Genomic DNA, 25,352 nt, shown 5'->3' with positions numbered 1-25,352 from the left:
ATTAGTAACATAAATGCACAACTTACATATTTTGTACTTCGAGCTGTACACTGAAGGCAGCAGACCCAGTAACTGAAGCAGAGCATATACCCTGGCACAGACTGTTAAATTCAATAGGTATTAAGAATATAACCTTGCACTTCAAACAAGTATTTCAGGAAAAATAAAGTTCTTAGAGGACTGATGAACTCATGGAGTTAGCAATGAATATCCTTCACATATCAGATTGCCATTTCAACCTCACTTCAAACTGTTACTTCAAGCCCTTATATTTACATCATTCAATGGGTGGGTATTTCTTTAGTCCTGTCTTTCAGGAACAAAGTCCCTCATAATAGGGGTAGCAAAGTAGCCAAATAATATGGCCATAGCTAATTTATAGTTTTGTTGGAAGGTGAATTTGAGCACTGAGATTTTCACAATCTGTTTATTTTAGAAATTAATTTTATCAGGTCCAGATTAAGGTATATTGGCTTGGCACGATGAAAAAAATTTGCCAAATCACTTTCTGTTGCTTATATCTTCTGGAAGCATTAGATTCTCAAGGATCACAGTTAACACTACATCTTAAAAACATTCTTCAAGATTTCATTCTCTGGTTTTATTATTTATTTTTCTTCCTATTTTTATTTACATTCTTCTCTAAAACGCTAGGCTGCAACCTCGTTCCTCTATATGTTTGGGTTTGGTTTGGTGGGGTTTTTTGCATTGCTCTGATGTAAGCAAATGCTCTGCTGATGTAACAATAACATCTTTTATCCAAGGTGGCATAGGATTAGGTGCTAAATTAGGTCACAAGCAGGATGGAGTTTATCTTGGCAGACAGAACTTTTCTGATGACAAATAATACAATGTTTAAAAAGCCATTCTGCACAGACTGAGTCAGCCTCCAGCCATCTGCAAATCAAAGGTCAGGAAACGTAGGTTAGAGATATTTTTGCTGCCTTCGCTATATCGCGTACAAAGTATTCGTCAGACACAGCTCAAACAGTAATTGGGGTTTACGTGAATCCAAATTATGTTATGCATATTTAAAGGTTATGTCTCTGTTCAAGAATATTATTCAGATTAAAACATGAATTGAGATAATACATTAGAAACAGAGCTAACGTTGGGGTCTTTTTTGTCCCTGACAATTGTATTCTACCAGCCCTCTTGGAGAAAAAAGCAAACACTTTTTAGCATGATACTTCTAATGCATTTTTAACTTGCATGTGCTTTCTCCTGTCATTTTAAAATTACAATTTTAAATGGCTTCAAACTTCCTTTCAAAAACTTGGCTTGAGGTATTTACAGTTCCCTGGATGCATTGGTGTCAGCTGCAATCTGCAATTCACCGTAATCTGCATACTTTGCATGAACGTGTATGTTCTCTTTCCCAGAGTTTAATGCTTTAAATTTTATGTTAGTGTGGACATCATGCCCGTGCATGCCAGCTAGGCTGTTATGTAGACACGTGGATAGCTCTGTGCTAAACTGGGCATATACGATATGAGCATGCATAAAACAATGTCATGTAGTTGTGTGCACTGGAAAGTCAGGCCCAGTAACACATTCAAGAGAAAACTATTTTCTCTCTTAAAAACTAACATATGAGCTTCAAACATATTAAATAACCCTTGGCCAGTTGAACTTGAAGAAATAATAAGGTGCCAGTAGACACAGAATACAGTGGTAGACTGAATTTCAACAGCAGTGATCTGATACACAAGCTGCTAGCCTCAGTGCTGTAAGAACCAGCTAAATGCCTCACGTTAAAGCCCAACTTGTCTCCAGATGTTTCTATTAACACACCTCATCTTCACTGTCTAGTACAATGGAGGCCTTCTGAGCAATCATTATTACTTGCAGAGGTTGTTAATTACATATGGAGGTAGTGTAACTGTTGTGTACTAAATATCGTGTTAAAAATTTTATTATGCTTTTTTCAATTTATTGATGTCAACCTCAGGCTTGTAATCTGCCTGCTCCCATAGTATGGCTCACTTTTATAACTGAAATTCACGCAGGGTCAAGGTTAGAGTTATCTAACACAATAAGAAGTAATTTGCCTTAAACCTAGAGTGGATTATTTAGATATCTAGACAGAAACCACACAGATGCTTTACTAGAGTTCATGTATGTATAATATTAACCCACGCTCAAAGAATATAATCCAGCGTAGATTGAATTTTATACAAATGCATTTACAAAAACACAGTCTAAAAATAACAAGTGAACTGAATCTACAGGTCTGATTGGGAGTATTGTCACGTTCTCTTTCTATTTTGGTGCTCAAGCCAAACTTAGGTTTCAGTTTCTATTATTTGAAAATGATAGAATAAAAATCCTCTGAAATACTTGGGTATTATAGAACCTCTTAGTATTTTAAATGTTTTGTGACACAGTTTCATCTTAACCCTTCAGGGTTGCTCTGAAGAACATTCTTACTTGATTCAAGCCCTCTCCTTAACACGCATGAACACAGGATTCCCAAATATCATCAAAAGCCAGCACAACTATGAATGGAAGAAATCCAGCCTTTGGAGAGGACGTTCACAGGGATTTTCATGTTCTTAGAGTCAATTAAAACAAAATGCCATGAAAGTAAATTGAAAGACTTCAAAATTTAGGTTAAGTGTCAGATTGAAAAGTTCTTTACATGCATTTTTTTCAAACATTAGGCATTTATGATTGAACTCCCAATTTATCCCAATACATTCTCTTTATAGTAGTAACAGTACCTTTTTTTAGATGAGTAGAGAAAAATGGGTAGCATTTTCCATACGGATCAAGTTTAAATGAAAGGTGGCAGCCATTGGAATTTATGGAAAGATTGTAATAAATAACCATATCACACTGGATATGCAAATCATCGATATTCACACCTCTAAGCAAAGCTAAATAAACCATACACCTTTGGCCTAAGAATACTCTCTTATGTCTGGAGGAGCTGTTCCCATCACTTCCAAGGATTACATAAGGCTTCATGGTGTTTCTGGTCTGGAGTGACCATTGCCCTAGTTGTTTCCTTTGGGCTGGAGAAGGAACTTTAACTCCTCCTCAGACTGATGAAGGTAGAACCATCTTTCAGGCAGCACTTGAGAAAGGAGGCAGTTGCAAGTTATCCTACAAGAAACGTTCATTTAAGAGACAGTGCAGAAGGGACCTGGCTGTTCCTGAATCTAGCTTGTTAAGGAAGACAAGAAACAAGGCAGCAAGGCCAAGGAACAAACGGAGGAAGGGTAAAGATGCAACACTTTTTTCCATAGTCGCTTAATCTCCATACATGAGAAGCACAGTAAGGTTTCAGCAGTGGGCTGAGGCAAGCTCTACACTGTGGAGGGGCTGATGGCAGCCTTCCATCAACTGGAAATTATTACAGAAGGAATGACCTATATCGTACAAGTTATTACTGGATAGTTCCCAGATGAGTTAATGCAATTGTGACCTAATTAAACCACATCCCTGATGTTCTGCTGTTCTATTTGCTTATACATGACAACAGCAATATAATATAATAATCCTTAAAGTAAATCTTGAAGTACAGCAAGGAAGAAATCAACAACTGTAGCAGCAAATCAACATAAGAGTAAGAGCAGAAGTGTTATGCACGTTTAAGTCACAGTTGCTGCAAATGAGAACACGATACTGTGAAGGTTTTAGAAAACAATCTAACTAAACAGCTCAGGTAGACAATATGATGAAAGAAAAAACCTGCTGAACATAATCAGAAGCTGATGGAGAGGCACTGGAGCTAATTGTGTGTACACACATGCACACAAGCGTTTTATTTCAGCTGTAGCAGCTCAAGAGGAATATCTTGAATTTTTGAGTGAAACTCAGTGAAACCACCTGGTGGACATAAATTGGAGGTCAAAATAATGTGCCACATTTAAAGATTTTAATTTCTGTATTTTTTTCATTAATTTTATTAGCTAAGTGATTCTCCTCTTAGTCTTTTTTTTTTTTTTTTTTTTCCTTTTTAAATCCTGAATTTAATGCTATGGCATTAGGTTTTGGTATGATCAGACCCCAGTTATTTTAACTATATTGTTATCAGGGTGTTACTTAGCTGTATTGTCATCAATGCTTCACTTCACTGTGTAACTGCATTTGTACTGTAAACTAATATCCTTTATCTTTGTTTGTAAGATAGATCCTCTACATAAAATGTAGAATAAATTGTATAAAGATGAGCTTATGTTGCAGAATATTAGATCTCTGAATTATACCCCATCTGTTAAAAGTTATATTACTATTTGTTCATAGCAGCACTGAATGCCATTAAATGCAAACTAATTTAAAACCAATAAAATAAAATTATTTTTTTAAGCAAGCAGCTCAACATCTTTAAAAGAAAAGATAATGCACTTACAGACAAAAATTGTATTGTGCAAGTGGGTAAAGACTTGCAGTCATTTGGCAAATATTTTCAGAAAAGGACAAAGACCTCGTCTTTCAGGGAAAGATCAATTGCCCATATTTCATAAGAGACTTTCTGACATAACTAAACTGCCGGCTAAGTTTCCATTACTGCATATTTACAGGCCCTGATATTTTGTCACAGACAGGATACTAAGCTAGAACGATCCAATCTGTTTAACAGTCTGTAAGCTTCTTCTATACACATTTCCTTTGCTCACCCAGTATTTACTTTTTGCTGATGCAACTAATGTATACCTACAGTCTGAAATGTATTACCACGAGCAATTCAAGTCTGCGTGCTGGGAGCCACACAGCGAGAAGAGAGACCTAACAGTAAAGGAACCAACAAAGGATGAATGGCCAAAGAGTAGTGAAAGATGGAGGCCAACAGCATATTCTTGCCTTTCAGTTAAAAGTGTTGTGCTAGGGGTTTTTTAACCTACATACCTCTCTCCATTCTGTGCTTTTCACCACTTTATTTCAATCATTAACTCAATTTTCACTTTAACGTTACAGTTCATTTTTGGAAACAATCGAAACCATTGTGTGGAGGGTGGTGAGGCGGGAGGAACATTTACTGTTTTAAAGGATTACCAGACTTAGGTGACACATTTCTAGGTGTTGCTTTTCAGCAGTGCCATTGTACCATACTGTCTGCTATTTCTTTAAGTGTCATCGACTTGTCAGCTCCTAAGCAGGTGTAAAGCTTTGTTCCTCCCCAAGTCTCATGTTCACTGAAGCCAATGGAAGTCTGCGAGTGTTGTGTCAGGAGTAGGTTTTTTTGGTTTGTTGTTCCCCCCCCCCCCCAGGGAATTAAAAGTAAACATTTCTCTTCAAAATTAATGTCATTTGTTGCTACAGCAAAGAAAGCAACAACACATTGCTAAACGGATTATTAAATGTCCTGAAAACAGAAGAGGTGCCTGGGAGGCTGCACTCAGGAAGCACTTAAAAGCTAAAAATCACTGGAATGTGCAAGTAATGGGAGCAAATTATAAAATAAACCAAATAAAACTATCCTGACACAGGAAGATGAGTGTTCCATACCCAGCCACGCACATCCTAAATTCCCTAGTTGATAGTTATGTCAGAAGGCAGAAAGTCCTCTGTTTGACTTTTTTAAAACAAACATATATTCTCATAATGCATTGAGATTTACTAAAGAACAAATTAAATTCTCAGATTTGTTCATCAGTGACGTAAGCAAAGCCATGATAGTGAGCAGCAATTCTGTCTATTCAGCCCTCATTAGGCATTGCAGCAGGAAAAAAGGGTGAACAGTTTCACCCCAAATCAAGCCGCCATTATACGGGACTGTTGTGTCTCAGTGACCTATGTTATCACTTCAAGCAGGGTTACACTATCTGAAATATTAGAAATAATAGGATCTGTAGTGTTCTTAAGAGAACTGAAGATCATCTGACTGTGTCTCAGGTCTAAAATAAACATCTCCAGTTCATTTTGAATGATTCCCGAGGTGTTATTCCAAGAAGAGATGAATCATTGCAGGTAGAGGGGAAGAAAAAGGGGAAGATCATCTTAACTATTTCAGTAGAAGAAAGATCAGTGTTACAGTCTGGATTTATTTCCTTCTAAAAAGAGACCATAATCTGGAAGCCTTCCAAGATCAGAACTCAATACTGGGAAAGGTATTATAAGAAAGTAATAAAGCTACACGCAATTCCTTCATACCTATTCAGCTGCACAGAGGCAGTGAGGCAGAGAATTAGGACTTTCAACTTCACTGAATGCTGTTTCTGATAATTCTGGTCAGGTTGTTTAGCTGCTGCTTCTTCAGGAATGAAGTGCAAGAAGAGGAGCAACTAGCTCATTTCTGACTATAAGCAAGGAAGATTATATTGCTGCTGTGGCTATTGCCTTTTATGCTAGCACGGTAAACAAGACATCAGCTATCATATTACTTTTGACAATAACTTTGATGCAATCTTGGTTCCTACTTGCTGTGGGTACTCTGATCCAACTTTATCTCACTCTAAAATTGTATTAAGCATACCTGGAAAAAATAGTGCTTCTAATTTTTTCTCCCTGCTTAAAGAAAATCACATCCTGGAAAATTAGAGATATTTAAAGCTAAGTAAATGAAAACACAAAAACCAGAGAACATATTTGGTGCTTGGTGGAAGTGTGTTGTATCTCCAAATTTTCAAAGATACTAAATTTTAATTATAAAGTTGTTTAAATGTTATTTACAGTTGTGTGAATTGAGCATATAGTTATGCATCTTGGGACAGAGGACATAATCTAAAATTAAAAAAAAAAAGTCAAATATGGACTTCTAAAATATAGAAGCATCTCTTACTCTCCTCCTCCTCTCCCTCTCCTCTTTTACTTCTTTCCCCTCCCCCCAGAACAGTGGTTTTTTACTTTAACTTGTCAAGTGTTTCACAGTTTCTCAAGTATTTAGCAATGAGGATCTAATTGGAAAGTGCCAGGTTCTTTTTTATTACACTTTATCAATATTGTTAAGGGAATGATGTAATTGTTTGGGGTTTGGTGAAGACATTCCATGTCACTTCAGTGTTAATACCAGGCTGGAGCCTTCCTTGTCTGCCTGCGTAAGCTAGATAAACACAGACCTGTGTGCTTTCTTCTCATCTCAGGATACTTACTCAGAGAGATCTTGGAACATATGCCTATTGCAAGCTAAACATTTCACTTTTCATTTTATCCATGTGCCAGAAATCCATTCCTTGGATAAACACTTTACATACTGACACTCTTAAAGTCACTAAACACGATAAATAAAGAGAGAATACATCATTTCAAAACCGATTAAACATTTTCTCACTTGTGACAAATGAACAGCTATACACTGTATGGAGTCCCTGGAGCAGACATTCCATTTTCTTTGTCTTTATTTTGTGTGGAAGATTAACTTTCCATTTCAGCTCATCTATTGCTGCATTTTCCCCAAATCATTATTCATTTTAGAAACATTTTTGTTGTTATTGCTGCAAGAGCTTTTTCTTTTAGACTTTCATATTTTTATGGACATATCAGCTTTAATATTTTGTGCCCAAACCAGATATTTATAAAAAATATAAATATATATATTAAAAAAAATGTAGTTTTTACTGAAAGCTAAAGAAATGCTATTGTGGGGTAGACCTGAACTTATACACAGGCTGAAGTTATCCACTTCAAAAAGGAAAATCCAAGCACATTAATCACATTAATTTTGCTCCATCTAATCCATCACTTTTCCTTGCACTACTTGCTTGTTTAGTCATCCTACACATTGCTGTTCTACCTATGATTAGCCAAATGTAACTAATCTTTTATTTAGATTTTTAAGCTCTCATCTTCTTTTTCACCCATCCCCACCAAAAAAAGATCCCAAGCATTTTATTTTTAAGCCAATTAAAGATCTTAGTGAAATAAATACATGTAATACTAAAACTGTACCATGAAGCTGTCTTCAATATTTTAACAAATATCACTAATCGGATGGATGGATGGATGGATGGATGGAAGGAAGGAAGGAAAACGTCGCCTAGATAATACTAAAAAAGAACTTTGCCCTAATGTTGTCCTAGCATAATTCCTCATGTGTTCCACAAAAGGTTTGGGATGTGTTATGCTTGCTAGATATTCACAGTAAAGAAGAACAACGAAGCTGAATTTTCTTCTTTGACAAACTACTATGTAAAAGGAGCTGCTGCACTCAACGCAGAAGAAGAAATAATTAGGGCAAGCTGGGAGGAGCAGACCAAGCTGAACGATAATCCAGGGAGTAGTTTGGTTTCTTCCCCCATATTGTGGATGCTGAGTATACCAATAGGAAGTTTTTGATATGATGGTTCCAGTGCAGTCAGGGAAAAAAAAATAAGAGTGGCGAGTGAATTAGACACCAGAAGACAGTGAAAAGTCACAAGATTTCTGAACGCATTGCAGATTCCCCTTGTCCTTAGATATCTGTCAGCTTTGGACAAGTCGTCTAATCCATTTTCCATAGGAGAAACAGCTTCCTTTAAAGAGCAGGCAGAGATCACCAAAATCTCTTATTCTAACAGGAGTTTCTTCTCTCAAAGTTTTATTATGAAGGAGATTTTTAAGGATAAGAATTATGTAACTCAGCAGTTAAACAAACCTAAGAAATGTCAGAAATGCCTTTCATACACTTGAGCAAGAGGTAGGATACTAAGCCAAAGCAATACTTCCTTTGTTCCATTTTTTCCATCATGATCCCACATCACTGATGCACCACTCAAGGACCTAACACCTCCTTGCAGCTAAGAAGGGCAGAGGAACACCCACTCTCCCCTTGGCTTCCTTTTCAGGTACTATCCCTAGTACATGGCCCAAGGGAAGAGAGAGAAATTGTGGTGCCGTACCAGGAAAGATGTCAACTGCACTGTAGCATTACAGGAGGTAGCAAATTTGCGCACCGGGGCCATAGAATGGCTAACAAACCATAGTAAGAACTAGAAGCTTTTATAGCGGTATATTTTACTGGAATCCTATTGAGACACTTCCCAGCTCTGGGAATATAGAATTAATATATTCATCAGCATATATTCAGTGGCAGTTGTAGCTCGTACAAAAAGAAGATACTATTTTTAGTGAAAGAAAAACAAATGCAGACCGTCAGTTTCACTAAATCTGGACTATAAATGGTGTGTGTCATAGTTTGGTCTTTTGCTGGGACAGATAAAAATCTGTCCCATTTAAACATTGCCAAAATATCAGAAGAAACCGCAAGTTGTGCAATGCAGTGAAGTTCCTAATTTTGAAAACTCTTTCAACTGCACACATCTGTAATGAAATTTAATGAGGTATTTTGCTTTTTGCCACAAAAAACTATTTGAAGATCTATTAGCAATTTTACAAAGGAAGTCACATTTAATTATATATATCATTAGTATATTAAAAAAACAGATTTCGTTATTTTAAAGCAGACATTTTATAAGCACAGGAAGTGGTACCTAATGAATAATAGTTGTCTGGGGAATGCTACATGTCCGTCAAATCGCCATGATTCTGGTGTACTGTGAGCTGTTTTCTCTCAGTCCTAATGGTATATTCTGAATTTTTACATATGGTACATGCATTTTCTGAAAGACAGGAGTCATGTGCAATATTTGTCTAAAGGTAGGCTGTGTGACTATTTTCTTTCAAATTTTTTCCTAGCTATCAAATTAAAATTGACAATAAATAAGTATCACTTAGTTTTCTGAGTGCATTCCTTTCACTATTCAAAAAATACGGTAATGTTGACTACCAATATAGCAATTTCTACCAAAACATATTTCTTGAAAGGTTTTACTGCATCACTCTTTCCTACCTTTTGTGTGCTTCTGTCAGTGACTTCTCTTCATTTTCTTGATCTATTTTAGCTGTAAAAATGCAATCAAAGAATTAGCTACAAGATAAATATGTTGTTTAAGGATAATGTTTATTGTTAATATATCATGTATAAGATGTATAGAAACCACCTGAGGATATACTCATGTACATCAATTCTGAAAGGAAAAACAAATAAAAATCCCCCAAACACACAAAACTACATGAATTTGGATAGCCCTATTAAAAAACAAAACAAATAAACAAAACCACAAAAAACCTCAAAGCAAAACAAATGCAACCAAGAAAATGTCCTATGTTTTGGGACATGAAGAACTCTGAACTGTCCTGGAAACAAATGTCAATGGTACAGACTTCATATAGAAATCTAAAAAAATATTAATAAACCTTTAAGCTAGTTTTCATTCCACTTTCCTTACATAGCTCTACAATAATAATTCATTAAAATTATTTTTCTACATTGTAGACACACCGCCTTTGGAAAAGGAAATCCTAATTTTAAATTTGGCAAAAATGAGAAAGGCAATGGAATTATTAGAGAACAAAGATAACCACTATTTTTCTGTTACAATGTTTCAATCAAGAGCACTTTACAAACATACGGTAACACTAAAATAGATATGTGAAATCTGTAGCAAAGATACACAAATGGAGTTTCCCTATTCTTTTCCCCGTCAGAATGAGGATCAGAGCTATGTCTCATGCTGCAAATGCTTTTTATTAGTAGTAATGTAGTCCACTGAGAAGGGTGAGCAGTGCCTGGCTGCTTGCAGCAGCAAACATTGTATTTAGTAATCATTACTTCAAGACTCGGGCTCCATCATTGTTTTGCTGAAAGTGAAAAAAATCCCAGCAAACCACAGAAAACTTGAGGGAGAGCTGGGTAAATGTTCTCAAGGAAATTCAAGAGCATGTGAAGCCTGCCTGATTACAGGTTTCAATACTGACTTGAAAGGCGTCCCAGATTCTTCAAAAGGTTTGTGAGGGCTCACAGCCCTTTTGAGTGAACCTGGGCCCAGTGTTGAGTGAATCTGGGCTCACTTATAGTTTTTCTTGAAAGCCTTGCCTTGCTTTGGATATGAAACCAGGTGAAACCTGGCAGCTTTGACAGAATTTCATTAATTTTTTTTTTTTTCCTTCATACTTCAGTCCTGAAAGTCAAGGTATGACTTGTAAAACCAGATGGTGCAAGAGAGAAAAAACTGCACACAAACTCCCTGGATGAAGGGAGATCCAATATCTAATTCTGCATTAACACTTTCACTAAGTATCTGCGGATACAACTTTTAAAATAAATAATTCTATTACTATTATTATTTGGACTCCTCTCAGTTCAACAATGCTTGGAAATGGAGGCTAGCATGCTCCAGCCTAGGACAGTCTTTTAGTACATACATCACATTTGTAGGATATAACTCTTTTTATAATTTCCAGGATTAATGGAATATTCCATCATCTGAGCTGCCTAGTTTTGGGGTTTTTTCTTTCTTATTTCATGTTCTTCCTTATTTCATGTTCTGCACATGCTTACAAACAATTATGTACCCACCAATAACAGAGCAAATATTGCTTAATTTACTTTTTGAAAGACTGCAAGCACAATATACCATACTAGGCTTATCAAAGTATGTCAGAATGTCCCCATTCTGGAACAAGTTTTCTTTCAATTAAAAGGAAAGTTATTATGGTCCAGAGAGGAAGGGAAAAAAATACTTCAGGTATCTGTACTTTTATTCATTTCATAGAGAATGGGTATTACACAATGAAACGAATCTTGAGAATCCTTGAATTATGCAGGTATATGTAACAGCTTTTTTAAAAAAAGTATTAAGTACATATGCATAAGGCAGCCACTATACCCACAGAGAGAGATTTAATCCTGCATCAGATCACCTATTGGCATTAAACAGTCTTGCAAGGAAAGACTTTTCTCTAAAACAGAATTCCCTTGTAGTCTGTTCCAAATACATGATGACGCTTCTAAACCTTCTGCATGTTATTAAAAGGATATTATTCCAGTGTAAATCTGACTTGCAATCCATTTACTTTCTCATTTTTCTAGACATAAAAAGGTAAAGAACAGTATGAAAACAATTCTGCTTCTACAAGACAACGGGTGGCACCAGTGAAAGAGAAGAGAATATGGTACGTACACTTGGGGATCTGTCCCTGTTCAAAGCAAGTATTCAGATGACTGCTTTTGCACTAGTACACAGCAAACATCTGAAAGCTATGGACAATGGCTAGTCGAAAACATGCATTGAGATTTAACCAGCAAGGAAAGAAAGCCTCCTGTCATCAAAACTACAAAAGTCTTACTGTCACCTGGATACAATGGAATAACTATTAGATGTTGAAGCAGCTGAAGATTGCTACAACTTCTGGAACTGGCCACTAATATTGTCACCGGATATTAGCGGTTATTGGTATTTTGCTCTGTAGTAATTGCCCTATTAATAAACTGCTTTCAACTCATTTTTCCCATTTGAGTAGGGGAGGAAAAAAATCAGTTATGACAGATTCAGTTGAAGTGTCCCAGAATACCTTAGACTTTATAATTTCATCCAATATAATGCATCTTTACTGGCCTTTCTTCTGCAAAAGCAGTTCATCACAACTGTAAAGAGACTGTCTGAAAAGCACCAGTTTGGCCTTCTCCCTTCTCGGCAGCCTACGTCAACTAAGTGCTGAGTACCAGCTGAAAGGTGTCCACCTTGGGAGCACAGTCTTGGGAGGAAAGTGAATTTCCTTTTACAAAAGAAAACTCCTCCAACAGGTGAAGTAAAGAGGAAATCCCTACCCACGCCACAGTGATCCCACGGTGGCAATGGCTGATGGCAATGGTGATTGCCAGGGATACTGTGGCAGCTGAGCATGTCTGACCGCTCCGTTCTGCCATTAAAATTTCTCTTTCTCTCTGTCCTCAAGAAACAATATTACCGCAGAAACTCTTACTGATTTTCTTTGAAAAACATTAAAAGAAACCTTGTAGTCATCCAGTAGCCACATCTGCTTTCATATATATTCAGAATCCGTCAGCTCATCACAGCAGCGACTGCTTGCAGGCTTTTCTGACAGATGTAGGAGTTCCGGCTCTTGGGTCAGTTATCTTTCCCAAATGAAAATAGTCCATATTTTATTGAATCATCATCTTTTCTCCAACCCCCTGCTAAGAGTAGTTTTCTTGATCCTTGACACTAACTTACTAAACCACCTCCAAATACACTGTTCTAAATCTATCAAAGACTATATCATACCAGGAAATACTAGCTCCTATATTTCATGTAATGCAGCAGTAAGCAGAGGTAAAACAGTTTTACATCTCTGCCTGCATACACTCAATATATTGTAGGGCTTTATAAGCAGCTCTCATAATCCTGAAGGCATATATATTCTGTAAAATCTACTTAAAAGGATATAGTTGAAAAATAACCTCAGGTCATATTGAAAAACATCGCCATATCAAAACACAAAAAAAAGAACATTTCAGAATGAAAATTACCTCTCATGGAGCAAGGCTGCCTTATCTACTATTTACAACATATACTGAATTAGTTATCTTTTCACTTTTTTTTTTTTTTGAAAGCATCTGTAATGCCTTCTTTTTGGATGATGTTCCACTGTTTGCCTGCTTTTTCCATTAAGATACCTTCAGATTATTTAAAGATGGTTTCCCTTCAGAGCAAGGTCTATACTTCCTAAATACTTTATATATTTGGTCAAAATTCAAGTACATTCCTTCCTCCCTACGTCATTCCTTACCAAGCATGAGGACTGTACTATATCCAAGACTCTTCAATCAATTCTTTTAAATAAAGGTATATGTATTTCTTCAAAATTTACTCACATCAGATGTTCTAATTTCTATCTTATTACTTTCTGTATTTGCTTAAATTTACTGCTTGATGTTTTATAATTGGGGCATAAAACTTGATTTCAGGCAATTCAGATTGAGCTTTCGAACAAGGCCTCACAAATGAAGTCTAATTAACTTAATTCACAAAAGCTCTGTCGTTATCAGCATATACACACATTCCAGAATGATACATGCCATTGTTCTCTGTGTTTGCTCTTCCAATTCTTTTAGATTATAGTCCTGCAAAGATTACATATAAACTTCTGCAAAGGCACATATATGAAAAGCCATACTAAAGCGAGCTATGCATTTATGAAAATCTGAAGCATCTCACAAAATGGAATGTGAGAAGTATACACAGGCATTCTAGAAAATAACAGTCTTTAGCAGAACAGTATAATTCACTTTTCTGCAAATAGTCCTTTTTTTCTTTGTCTTTAAGAAGCCTAGAAGATTAAATTAAACGGAGAGGAGTTCAAAGGTAAGGACATAAAAGCCATTTCTTGACCACAAATTGTCCCCTCTAGTCTCAATGGCAAGTGACATTTCAGACCTATAATGCTAAAATCTCTGCAGGAATCAAGCTACTCTGTGAACTAAGAACACTGCCAAGTATTCTCTCATTTTCATTCCAATAAACTTTCTATATTAGTCTCCTCCAAATTTAACTGTTATAACTTCTGCATTGTATCTGATCTTTTAAAAAAAGTTATTTACATTAATATATCTATTTTCTATACGGACAGACATTGCATATAATGTCTGTTGACTCTATTATATGTTGCTGCTTTTTTTTTTTTTTTTTAAAGTGTGACATTTCACTCTTTATCATCTCTTCCAGAGGATTTAAAAATCATAAGAAATATTTCACCTAAGACTAACTGGGAGGTCAAAAACTTACAACAACTGTCTTAAACTGGGACTATTCTGCCCCTGTGCTATACACGTTATTGAAAAGCAATGAAATTTTTAGAAATCCTTTTTACCGAATAGAAAATAAAGAAAATTATTTCTAATACTTTTACAAACCCTTGCTGCAGGTTTACTAGGATCTTTAAAGAGAACATTTTTTTCCACAGTGGTGCTGAGTGAACAGTAGCTAGGACTTTGAAAATATACCAAGTATCTCCTCTAGCAGAGCCATAAACTAAAAAAAAAATCCCAACAAAACTAAATCAAAATCAAGGGATAGACTTTCTTAAAAACCATATGGAACACCAGGCAATTCATCTGTCACTCCTGACCCAGCTCAACTAAGATCCAAGGACCTGAGGTGCCTGATAGAGGCCATGAGGATACCTTCTGTAGGTATCTCATGCGTGTGACTAGGACAGAAAGAAAGTGAAGATAAACAGAGGAAACACTGGATGAACAACTTCCATAAGCAAGGGCATGTAGTTACATTGGTATAATTAGGGTTGAAGGTTCAAGTTTACAAGACCTCTGCCAGAGCTCCTAAGAGAATTCCCCCATTCTCCTTGGTAGCACACGTACTTTTAAATGCCCCCAGAAAACACCAAAATAATACTCACAGCTAGTTTATTTGGCAGTCAGCATACTATTCAACACTGTGTTTTGAAATACCTTGAAATACCAAAGCAGAGTAGCAAAGACACCAGGATCAGTAGAAAGCTCTCAAGGAAAGCCTCTTTCTTCCCCCCTTTAGACTTCTGAATGTGTTTTGCCTCAATTTTTGGATGTTGTTGTTGTTTGTTCTTTTTGTAAATTTTATTTAATAAGACTAATGCAGTTGGGGATGAGAGAGGCGCTGGGAAGAACTAAGTAGCCATTTTAGATGGAAACTATCAAAAAGGAAGTGGGTTTTGAGGAAGATTGTAAAGAAAAGTTAGATGATCATTAATTTTCAAATGATGACAGGGGCTCGTGCTTAGTGGCTTTGTAAAAAAAAAACCCAACTTTAAAGCTTAAGCTTGAATATGCAGTAATATCAGGAATTTCATGAGAAAAATAGACTCAAAGCTAACAGTTAATAAGAATTATCAGTGTCCTTTATGTGCAAATGTACTTGATAAGTATAGTCACAAAACAAGTTGACCCTTTGGTTCCAATTCAGAAATTATTCCAAGTAGACCTTATAGGTCTACTGAAATAGCATTCAAACGCCCTCTCAGAGCTTTTGTTCCACCAGAATGTTTTGTTGTTGGTTTGTGGTATGATCTTAACCCAGTGATTACTGTCTATAGTCACCGTCTGGCCCCAAACCCTGTTGCAATTTAAGCTATTTCTGCTGAACCAGTTTCAAAGGACTATGAGTAAGAAGATGCACGAAACTGCCATCCCTTCTGATCTCCTGATCTCTCTTAAGGGAATATCACATCTTCTCAGGTAATTGAATACAGGAATGCATCTGAGTAATCTCAGATGGAAGGCAACAAGAATCCTTTCATCTGCTTGTGTATGTCCTAAATCTTTTTGCTTTTTCCCCCTCTCTTTTTATTTAAAGTGTTAACTAGTATTTGTTTATAATTAGCTATGAATGTGCTTTCCAGTAACTTTCAAGTGGAGCCAGTATTTTGGGGTTTGGTTTTTTTTAAATTTTTTTGGCTTGTGTTTTTGGGGGTTTTTGTTTGTTTTTGTTTTGGTTTTGACAGACACAACGCCTTTTCAATGAGTCATTAGATTTACATTGCTATAGTTTTCAGAATTTCTATTTACACTGAACAAAGATCCAAGTACATTTGGATGGTTTATTATCAGGTACACTCACACTAAGAAAGCTTTGCCTGAGAAGAAAGCAGGATTTCTTCTGGGAATCCTAGCAAGAGTCTTACATCCTTCTGTATTTGCTATGAGAAATTCACAGAAGGTTGTGAGCATGAAGAATACCCACTCCCTCTCCCCCATTTTCTAAGATTTTCATATGTGAAAAAGAACAGTTAAATACTTCATACAGACCCCAGTTTCTTGAAGATAACTGGGGACAGAGCATCTAATATACTGGACATTTCTGTTGTTCCAGTTTTTTCAAAATCTATGATACACATAAACATTTATATTGATTCCAACCAACTGCACTTCACAATGACTTTACACTCTCACACAACAGGAACAACTCAAATTATGTGCTAGCCCCATAGATTATGACCAAGTTTAAACTCTCAGTGAATATATGAGCACTGAAAGTTAATCTTTGTTGAAAGTTAGAAAAAATTAAACTTATCAACAGACTCTATAAAAGGAGACTGACTTTTGAAATTAAGAACTATATTAATTAATAACAACAACAAAAAAACTTCAGCACAAGTCCTATCTACCCCTCATACATGCTGTGTTTCCAGATGTGAACTCTCTACATTTTGCTATTTGTGTTCTCTTTTAATCCATCTCAGGCAGCAGTCTGGTTAAAAGATGGGTTATTTGCCACCCTTTGAAAGATGCCATCTGCTGTCAACTGAATGGAGGGTGAAGTGGAACCCTGATCCAACACTTTAAAAAAACCCCAACAACCCACCAATATAAAACCAATAAAAAACCAAAAACAAACCAAAAACTAAAAAAAGAAAATCACTCCATCATACTTGTGTCCATTCAGCAACCACTCACTATGATGTTGTCATATGTCACATTCACAGAAGTAAAATACGTTGTATTTCATGTGCAACTTTGAGCTCCTCACCCCATAGTCCTTGCTACTGTTTCTAAAATCCTACACTGCTTAAAGGTCTCAGGTCAGGACTAGGCACTAAACAGATGTGCAGCCAGCTAGCATACCTAGGACTAAATATAAGTTATTAGGTACAGTAAAGATACTGCAAGAGATTTCAGGCCTGATGTGAAAGAAAGGCTGTTCAGCTGTGAGCCTGGACTAGGCAGTGCTGAAGACCACGTCATAGTGATTAGGGCTAATGAAGGAGCTAAGTACTCTTACAGAATCACAGATTGGTAGGGTTTGGAACCGATCTCTAGACATCATCTAGTCCAACCCCCCTGCTAAATCAGGATCAGCTAGAGGAGGTTGCACAGGATTGCATCCAGGTGGGTTTGAATATCTCCAGAGAAGGAGACTCCACAGCCTCTCTGGGCAGCCTGTCCCAGTGCTCGGCCACCCTCAAAGTGAAGAAGCTGTTTCTCACGTTCAGATGGAACTTCCTGCATTCCAGTTTGTGCCCATTGCCCCTTGTCCTGTCACTTTAAAGTCTTTAAAATCAATGTTATTGAACACAGTTTGGATTTTACTGGAGAAGAGATTTAAAAAGTGAAGTAATTCCCCCCTGTCCCCCACATTATCCACAAAGTTTTTGGTAATTTTAGTAATCTGCTGTGTTTATTCAGAATAGTTTGGGGTGGATGACTTGTATCATGCTATTGTGACACATCCATTGATCTGTTCCCAAGTGATGCCAAAATACCTTTTTTACTCTACCACACCTGTGCTGTCTGCAATCATTGTATTGATGCCTACAAAAACGATTAAACGAGGTCCTGTGCCAAAGGCACGAACAGCTGCCAGCCCCAGTCTAAAGGTTTGCCCTTGACTTTGAGGCAAGGTGAGGCTAATTCAGTGAAGCCTGTTTAGTGCTGCAAATACAACACAATCTGAATTAGGATTATTATGCAATAATGCACACCAATGGAGGTGCTGACATCTGAGGTAGGGACAAGTTTATACAACACTGACGTTAAACTATTTATTAGCATTAAGATGTCAGTGTGAGATTAAAAAAATACTTTCAGCACTCAAAGAACAAGTTTTAAAAGCTCTTTCAATAATCCAACAAAAAGAATACTAACATAAAAATGTAAACATTCATGGAATTAATTTGTTTAAGTGTGAATTCCTGCATCTTTTGTTCTAGTGACTTTATGTGGCTTGCTTTTCACATCTCTCCAACATTTTCTTCTAAAATGAAAAAAAATAATTTTAATCTTAGCAATGAGTGTATTTTGATAATAATAATATTTGAAGTGAATGTATCCACATCAATCTACCAATATCCAACCCCTTGAAGTTCTGTGTATTTTCTAAAAGAAGAAAACCAAAAACATTTATTTGTATATATTCCTAATAGTGGTTTGGTCATATTTTCTCAAATTATTTTCAGCAAAAATTATGAAGCAGTGCTATGTTCTCCCATATATTAATCAAATTATAAAAGCAACATTTAAAGAAAATGGAATCTGCAAAATCAATCATTCTGGGTTAGAAAATGCCAGAATTAAGATTACCCTAGCAGCATTCATTTCGCAATCATCTACAGTATTTCTGGAGCCAGGAACTGAACCCAGTCATCCAAGATTCAGTGTGATGCTTTAGTCTCATTCACAATCCATCATTTGATGATGCACAGCCTTTTGCTGCTTGACCTAAAAGAACAAGTCACGGCCAGCTATCTGGTTGCAGCTACAGCGATAAATACAACGCACTTTGTGATTTATACATTCATTTACTAACGGTTTGGAAACTGGATTCCTGAGTGCTCTTCCTGGCAAAAGAGGGAGATGGTTACAGACAGTTCACCCAAGGGGACAAGTTTAGCATCTTTATTCTGCAAGATCACGAGGATGTGGCTAGAATTTGGGTCTGGAGAAGAGGCTGTATTCTTGGGTCCAGCACAATGAAACCTGGGGCTGGCATTCACTAACAAGAGCAGAACTGCAGAATTTTGCAAAATAGGACTAGAAGGAACCAAAGTTTGAATGATTACCTTGTACTCCCAAACTTACAATCATACTGGAATTATTCCCAGTGATTTTAGATGAACTAGCTAAACATTCGAAAATCGTGGGTTTGCTTCTTCTACAATGCATTCTAGTGCTTAAATTTCCTACACCATAATGCTTTTCTAAAGTCTAAACCCAATTATATTAGTTTGGCTTCTGAATATAACATTGGATGACTTGCTCAGATTTGAAGACTGCAACATTTGCACAATTTATAGAATCTCAGTGGAAAAGCTGTGATTCCAACACATTGCTTCTTCCCAGTTCCCAAACCAGACTTTTCCAAGGGAGTGATGGTTGCTGCCTCCTATCATAAGTTTCCTGCCTTATCAGGCTGACAAGAATGCACAGCCGAGCTGGGGTCCCAACAGCAAACGCCCAAAGACTGCTTTTCACTGCAAAGTTAACCACAGTCAAAACCTGGGGCCTGGGACTCATTGTGTTTCATGCCCATACAATTCTTTCAGCATGAGCTGGCTATCCTATCAAGTAGGGACAAGGTTAAAAGATTACTAACTGCTAATGAAATTCCTCTATGAACTGCACGATGATTAGCACCCTCAGTATTTCCCTACTGTCCTGTGTGACAGACACATTTCCCCCAGGAAAAGAAGTGATTTCTGAATCTTTCTAAACTGGTGGATGTGATCTCTGCTGGTTTTGCATCCCTATCTATCCACAGCTACATACAGAACAAAGAGACAAGGTTCCCAAATAGTGTTTTCCTTTGCAATCTCTCTGATTAAAGATTGTAATAACTCATGGGGAGTAACTCAAGGACAGAAAATTTCAATGAATATAAACTCTATATTGGGGAGATGCAAATAATAATTTTTATATACCTACAATTTGGTCTGAATAACTGGTCCTGATAAGGACCATTGTTCTACTAAATGTCATGCTTATATTTTATATTACTTAAATATTGGAAACCTTTAAAGAAATGATTAGAAATCTGTAACAAAAAAAAAAATATAATTTTTAAGAGTCTTGTGTTTTCTGACAATTTTTCTCCAATTTCCTTTTTTGAAGTAGCTGCTTTTTTTTTCTTTTTTCCTTTTTTCCCCCTTTTCTTCCTTTCTAAATCCTGTGACTATGGAGAATTTCAGGGAAAAAAAATAACATTTGTGAAAACAAAAGAATCACATTATATATTTTGTGATGATGATTTTCAGCAAGTGGACAGAAAACATGGGGGAACAGAGAGGATTGCCTTGGAGGTTTTGAGGCACATAGACCCTCAGAAAGCAAATGCATAGGACAAAGCATGCTTGCAAATATCCACTAAGCCAGTGTAGAGAGGATAGGACAGGTAGTTTGATCTTCTGTTAAGTAGAATGATCATTTTAAGAATGATCCTGAAGTTCATCAGAAAGAGGACTGGCATCCTTTTGCTAATTTGCGTATTTTAATGAATATGGCGATTATTTACCCTACTGACTAGGCTGGCAAGGCAAATGCTGAACAGCCTCAATCATATATACCAGTAGCATTTTCATCTAAAACATTATGACTCTGAAGACATTCTTGCCTCTTCCCCTTCTTTATCTTTCAAATGAAATAATCTTTACAAGTAAGCAAATAATATACAACATTTTTTTTTGCTCTGGTAAATCTAATAAATGTGTTAACATTAAAAAAAATCTAATAAATGTGTTAACATTAAAAAAAGATTTTTTAATTAACAGATCAATAGTTACAGTCAGCTAGACTAGTTACAGTAACTTAATTCAAAGTTATATAACTGTGCCAGACACTAACTATTCTTATAAAGCAGCGCCTTTCTAACCCCTTGCCAAGGATATTTAATTTGATGTCCAAGTTTGCTTGCCTATGGGAAAACCATTTTCCATTTTAGCTGCTAGCAACAAGTATAAGTGAATATGCTGTAAATAACTAGCTATTTGAACTTTTGGGTCCCATTATGCACACAAGTTATCTACTCTGAAAAGACATCATATAAACATGCCAAATTATTCAACCCTATGAAAAATGCTTTTCATCTGAATTATAAGTTAAAACTTTTTCTGACTTTAGAGAAACTGGAACTTGAAAAGATAAAAACTTAAAGCTTGATTTTTCTTTGCCCAGAGCATATGTTATATAAACACAAATCCCCAAAAGGTGCCAAGAATTGTCCCTCTGTTTTTCTAAATGATCATGTGTGCAGTCTAGCTGAAAAGACTCATCGATTATGTCTACATAAACAACAAAAGCCCTTAGAAAAAATATCTAGATCAAAAGCCTGTCAAACACTGAACAGGAAAGAGAAATCCTGCTTTAAACATGGCCTCTTTCAAGTCTGAATTCAATCCCATGAAGTAAAAACAAAGGATTTCATAATGAAAGGTATTTAAAATTACTTTATTTTTGGAACTTAACCAGGGATTCTTTTTTCCTATACGTTAAACTTTGTCTTTCCTACTTTGGGACAGGATTCTGCAAAATATGCCTTACAGTTTTAAATAAATGTAGAAATTGTTTAGTCACAGTCCAGTGTGTTCACAACACACATTTCCAATTATTTTCATTAAAATGGGACAATGATATTTTTACTGACATTATGGGTTTTTCCTTTGTCAACCACCCGACAATATCCACAGTTAATATGGGAATAAAGCAAAGTTCTTAATGGATGAGATGCATTTTTTTTCCCCTCTGTTTTTCCTCACGTTCCTAAAATACAGACACATAATCGAGAAAGAAAATCACATATCCTTGCAAAACCAGAACAGATTACTACATAGCTTACATATAATTATGATCTGGAAGTCATAGCCAGAAATCATAAAGTAAGCTAAAGTACAGAGTCAAATAATTCTGCAGATATGCTTTCTAAAAGAAGTGAAAGAAATTTAACAGATATACGTCTGATGAAATATAATCCTTATGTTTTATTTCCTACTCTGTTATTAAGGTTAATATGCAAACATATGGCATGATTTACAGTATACCATTAGTGATTTCTTTCAGACCAACTTGTGATTTGATTGTCTCTTATCTATATATATATAAATAATACTATAAACCTAATTTAAAATGCTTGCTACATGTTTAATCATGTCGCTAATGTAACATTTATATTTCACATACATAATCAGAATCCAGTTTTAAAGCAGTTCATACCTACTATTGCTGGAGACAACATCCTGTTTGCCAGGTTTAGCTAATAGACATTTGTCTTGGAAAACATCAGTACACATTCGATGGTTGAAAATGGTGGGTTTGCTGAATTTTTTCACTGTAATTCAGAGTCCTATAGCATAGATCAGTATACACTAGAACATATGTACTCCATCTCCTTATAATATTCGGATGGATGGTCATCTTGGATATTCTAACCAAGAAGACATAAATACCTATCTGACTGGCCTCTCAAATATAATACACATTCAGTTAATAATGATTTCTGTATATGATAGCTCATTAACACAGCCTTAGGCTAACAAATTACTAACAGCTCCATTGAATCATCACTCGAAACTGACTTTTCACATAAGTTACCTGTTGAGGAGATAACAGGTCTGTCTTCTATTATAAAATGTAATATCAAAGCAGAAGGAGCAGCAAAGTGGTCAAGAAAGTTAAAATTACATTGGTGTACTCATCAGGCCATTGTCACCATGAGGCAGTAAATTCTAACTTGTATCAAAAAGTGAATTGGCCAATACAGAGTATACTCTTTCAGAGTAGTATTTCGAGAGATGCTCTGATATACACTAGGCAAAAATTAGTTACCCATATCTCCTATAGTCTTGCTAAAGAGGGGTGTATTAAAGCATTGAAATCAGTCTATTCATTTTTAAAGTGTTTTCCTCCTAGCACTCAGGATGCCAGTTCATCATAGATATTTCTAATATGTTTTCTCTTACAGCGTTTTCCACTAATCACATCTAAGTATTTCATATGGATTTGCCTTATATCTGGAAAACTTTTAACTACTTTTGCTATGCTTACTCCATGTTTTTGGCGCATACAAAAGAATTATCTCTTTGGAAAGAAGTTAATGAAACAGATCCAGCTTCAATAATTTTTCAGGCAACAAAGGTTGTAAAATTGCTTTCAACTGGAATGTTGAACTTATCAGAAGATCAAGCACTCAAGCCAATAGCATTTGTCTTTGCTGTCATGCAAGAGAGAATGAGTCACCTACAGTACAACAGAATCATTCTGCAAATCTTTTAGAACTGTGTGGCATCTGATTAAACTAATCCACATCTTTCTATGACGCCAAAATAAACAATCCCTTTCCCACAACGTATAAACATTGTTCCCATAACTTTCCTTTGAAATGTCATGAAAAGGTTAAGTGACGTTTCATTATTTACCTTGACTAATGAATTGCTCCATGCTGTCTTTGAAAGGCTGGAGGTGCTCTTCTAGTGATAGCTGATAAACTTTTGCTGCTTCTGTCTCACATACTGAAATTGAAGTAATAGATTAGTTTAGGATGACACATCATAGTATGGATCTGCATACTGGAATAAAAGATGCTTAAATTAATGCACAGCCAGTGAAATTGCTGGAATATGTGCCCCAAACACACTACTTCAAGTACAAACACTATGATAATATATTCAGCAACAGTTAGGTTCCCAGTCAAATGTTTTTGACCAAAATATACAGATAACTTGCAGCCAGCCTGTTAGTTTAAATGAGTGGAAATAATTGTTTTGAGGGAGAAAGACAAATTTAAGGAGCTGAGATGTATGGGAACAGAATTACAAACTCAGATCCCAGGCCATGTGGTAATACTTGGCCCCAGGTGATAGTGCTTGAATCAAAACAAAGTTCAGATGCAAAACCTGCACCAAAGAGTAGGAAGGACTGTAATTTAGTGAGTAATACCGGATGAGGGCTTGATACCTGCTAAACCGTAGACATAGTGAAGTGCCTTGCATTGTTCAAAAGTAATAGTGCAAAATGATTAAAGTGAAAGATTATGAGTATAGTTCTCGTTGTTTGAACTCTGTGAGAGACCTTGGAGAAGGACAGATGGGTTTTTATTGCACTAGAGGCCAGGACAGAGAAGCTGGAGCGTGAAGCAGCCCTGACACAGATTATTCATTGGTGAGGTGGTATTGTCATGTTTCCACCAACTATCCAAGCTAATTTAAGTTTGGGTTAACTTGATACTACTACTTCAGAGAATGTTAAGCTCTGATTTCTATTATAGGGGAAATCTCTGGGCTGTGATAAGTTCCCATCATTCAACAGAAATGAATCCTGCTTGATTCTGCCTCAAAATTTCCAGTAAAAGTGCAAACATTTAAAAAAAAAAAAGTATTTTCCTTGTTTACTCTCCAGAGTTTCTTTCAGCAAAATAGGATTATTACTAGGTCTTTAAATACAGAAGACTAGTTAGGCATTTAAAAAAAGATTCTGAAGAAGCAGAATATACTATCATAATTATCTCCTTTAAATATAAATGATGTCTAGGATTGCATCAATCCAAATATCTACAGATGAGACTTGTAGTCTGCTTTTGAAGACCAGAAACAACAGGTAGTAGCCTTAGAATATATCACCATTATATGCTCTAAAAATGTGGTTCTGTAATATTTGAAAGGGTCTCAGGGGAAAAAAAAAATTAAAAAAATCAGTTGTCATCTTGTTCATTCTTCAACAAGCACAAATTCATAATCTGGTAAATAATACCAGACTCTAGTTTACAGCAAGAAACTAATGATATCTCCAAAAGAGCATGGTAGAACAATTAAAGATAACATAATTAAAGATAAAGATCCAAAGGTTCGTTAATTTTGGCAAATCCTGGTCAGCCAACCCACTGTCGATCTGTACCTAGTCATTCAAGCTAGAGTGCCAAGAAGGTAAACAGATATGAAGGTAGTCACATCACTCTATATTCTGTTAGCTGCCTAAATTGATTCACCTTTACTGTACTACTCATCTGATCTGCGATATCTGGGGCAAATCTTTGGAGAATGTGGCTTTAGATCTCAGGCACTGGCTAATCATCTCTTCTCATAGTTGTGAAAATGCCAAAGACAATTGGAGATAATAATTTTTAAAATGCATATATACAGAAGAATGACTCCAATAATTGGTAACTCCCCACAAG

At 36.1% G+C, this 25,352-nt stretch overlaps 1 protein-coding gene across 3 annotated transcripts in view; it reads right to left on the bottom strand.

Annotated features, from left to right (window-relative positions):
* Positions 1 to 25,352, bottom strand: part of FMN2 (formin 2) — a 161,666-nt gene that overhangs the window by 23,770 nt on the left and 112,544 nt on the right. For all 3 annotated transcript variants that reach the window (XM_054822144.1, XM_054822145.1, XM_054822146.1), the window contains 2 exons: positions 23,599 to 23,691; positions 9,713 to 9,764 (listed from right to left, as the gene is read on the bottom strand). In XM_054822144.1, the coding sequence (XP_054678119.1) occupies positions 9,713 to 9,764; positions 23,599 to 23,691 (145 nt within the window). The remainder of the gene's footprint in view (positions 1 to 9,712; positions 9,765 to 23,598; positions 23,692 to 25,352) is intronic.

Source organism: Grus americana, chromosome 3 (genome assembly GCF_028858705.1).
Source record: "Grus americana isolate bGruAme1 chromosome 3, bGruAme1.mat, whole genome shotgun sequence".
NCBI lineage: Eukaryota > Metazoa > Chordata > Aves > Gruiformes > Gruidae > Grus > Grus americana.
The sequence above is the reverse complement of the archived record's forward strand: the minus strand, read 5'-3'. Positions and strand labels throughout refer to the sequence as shown.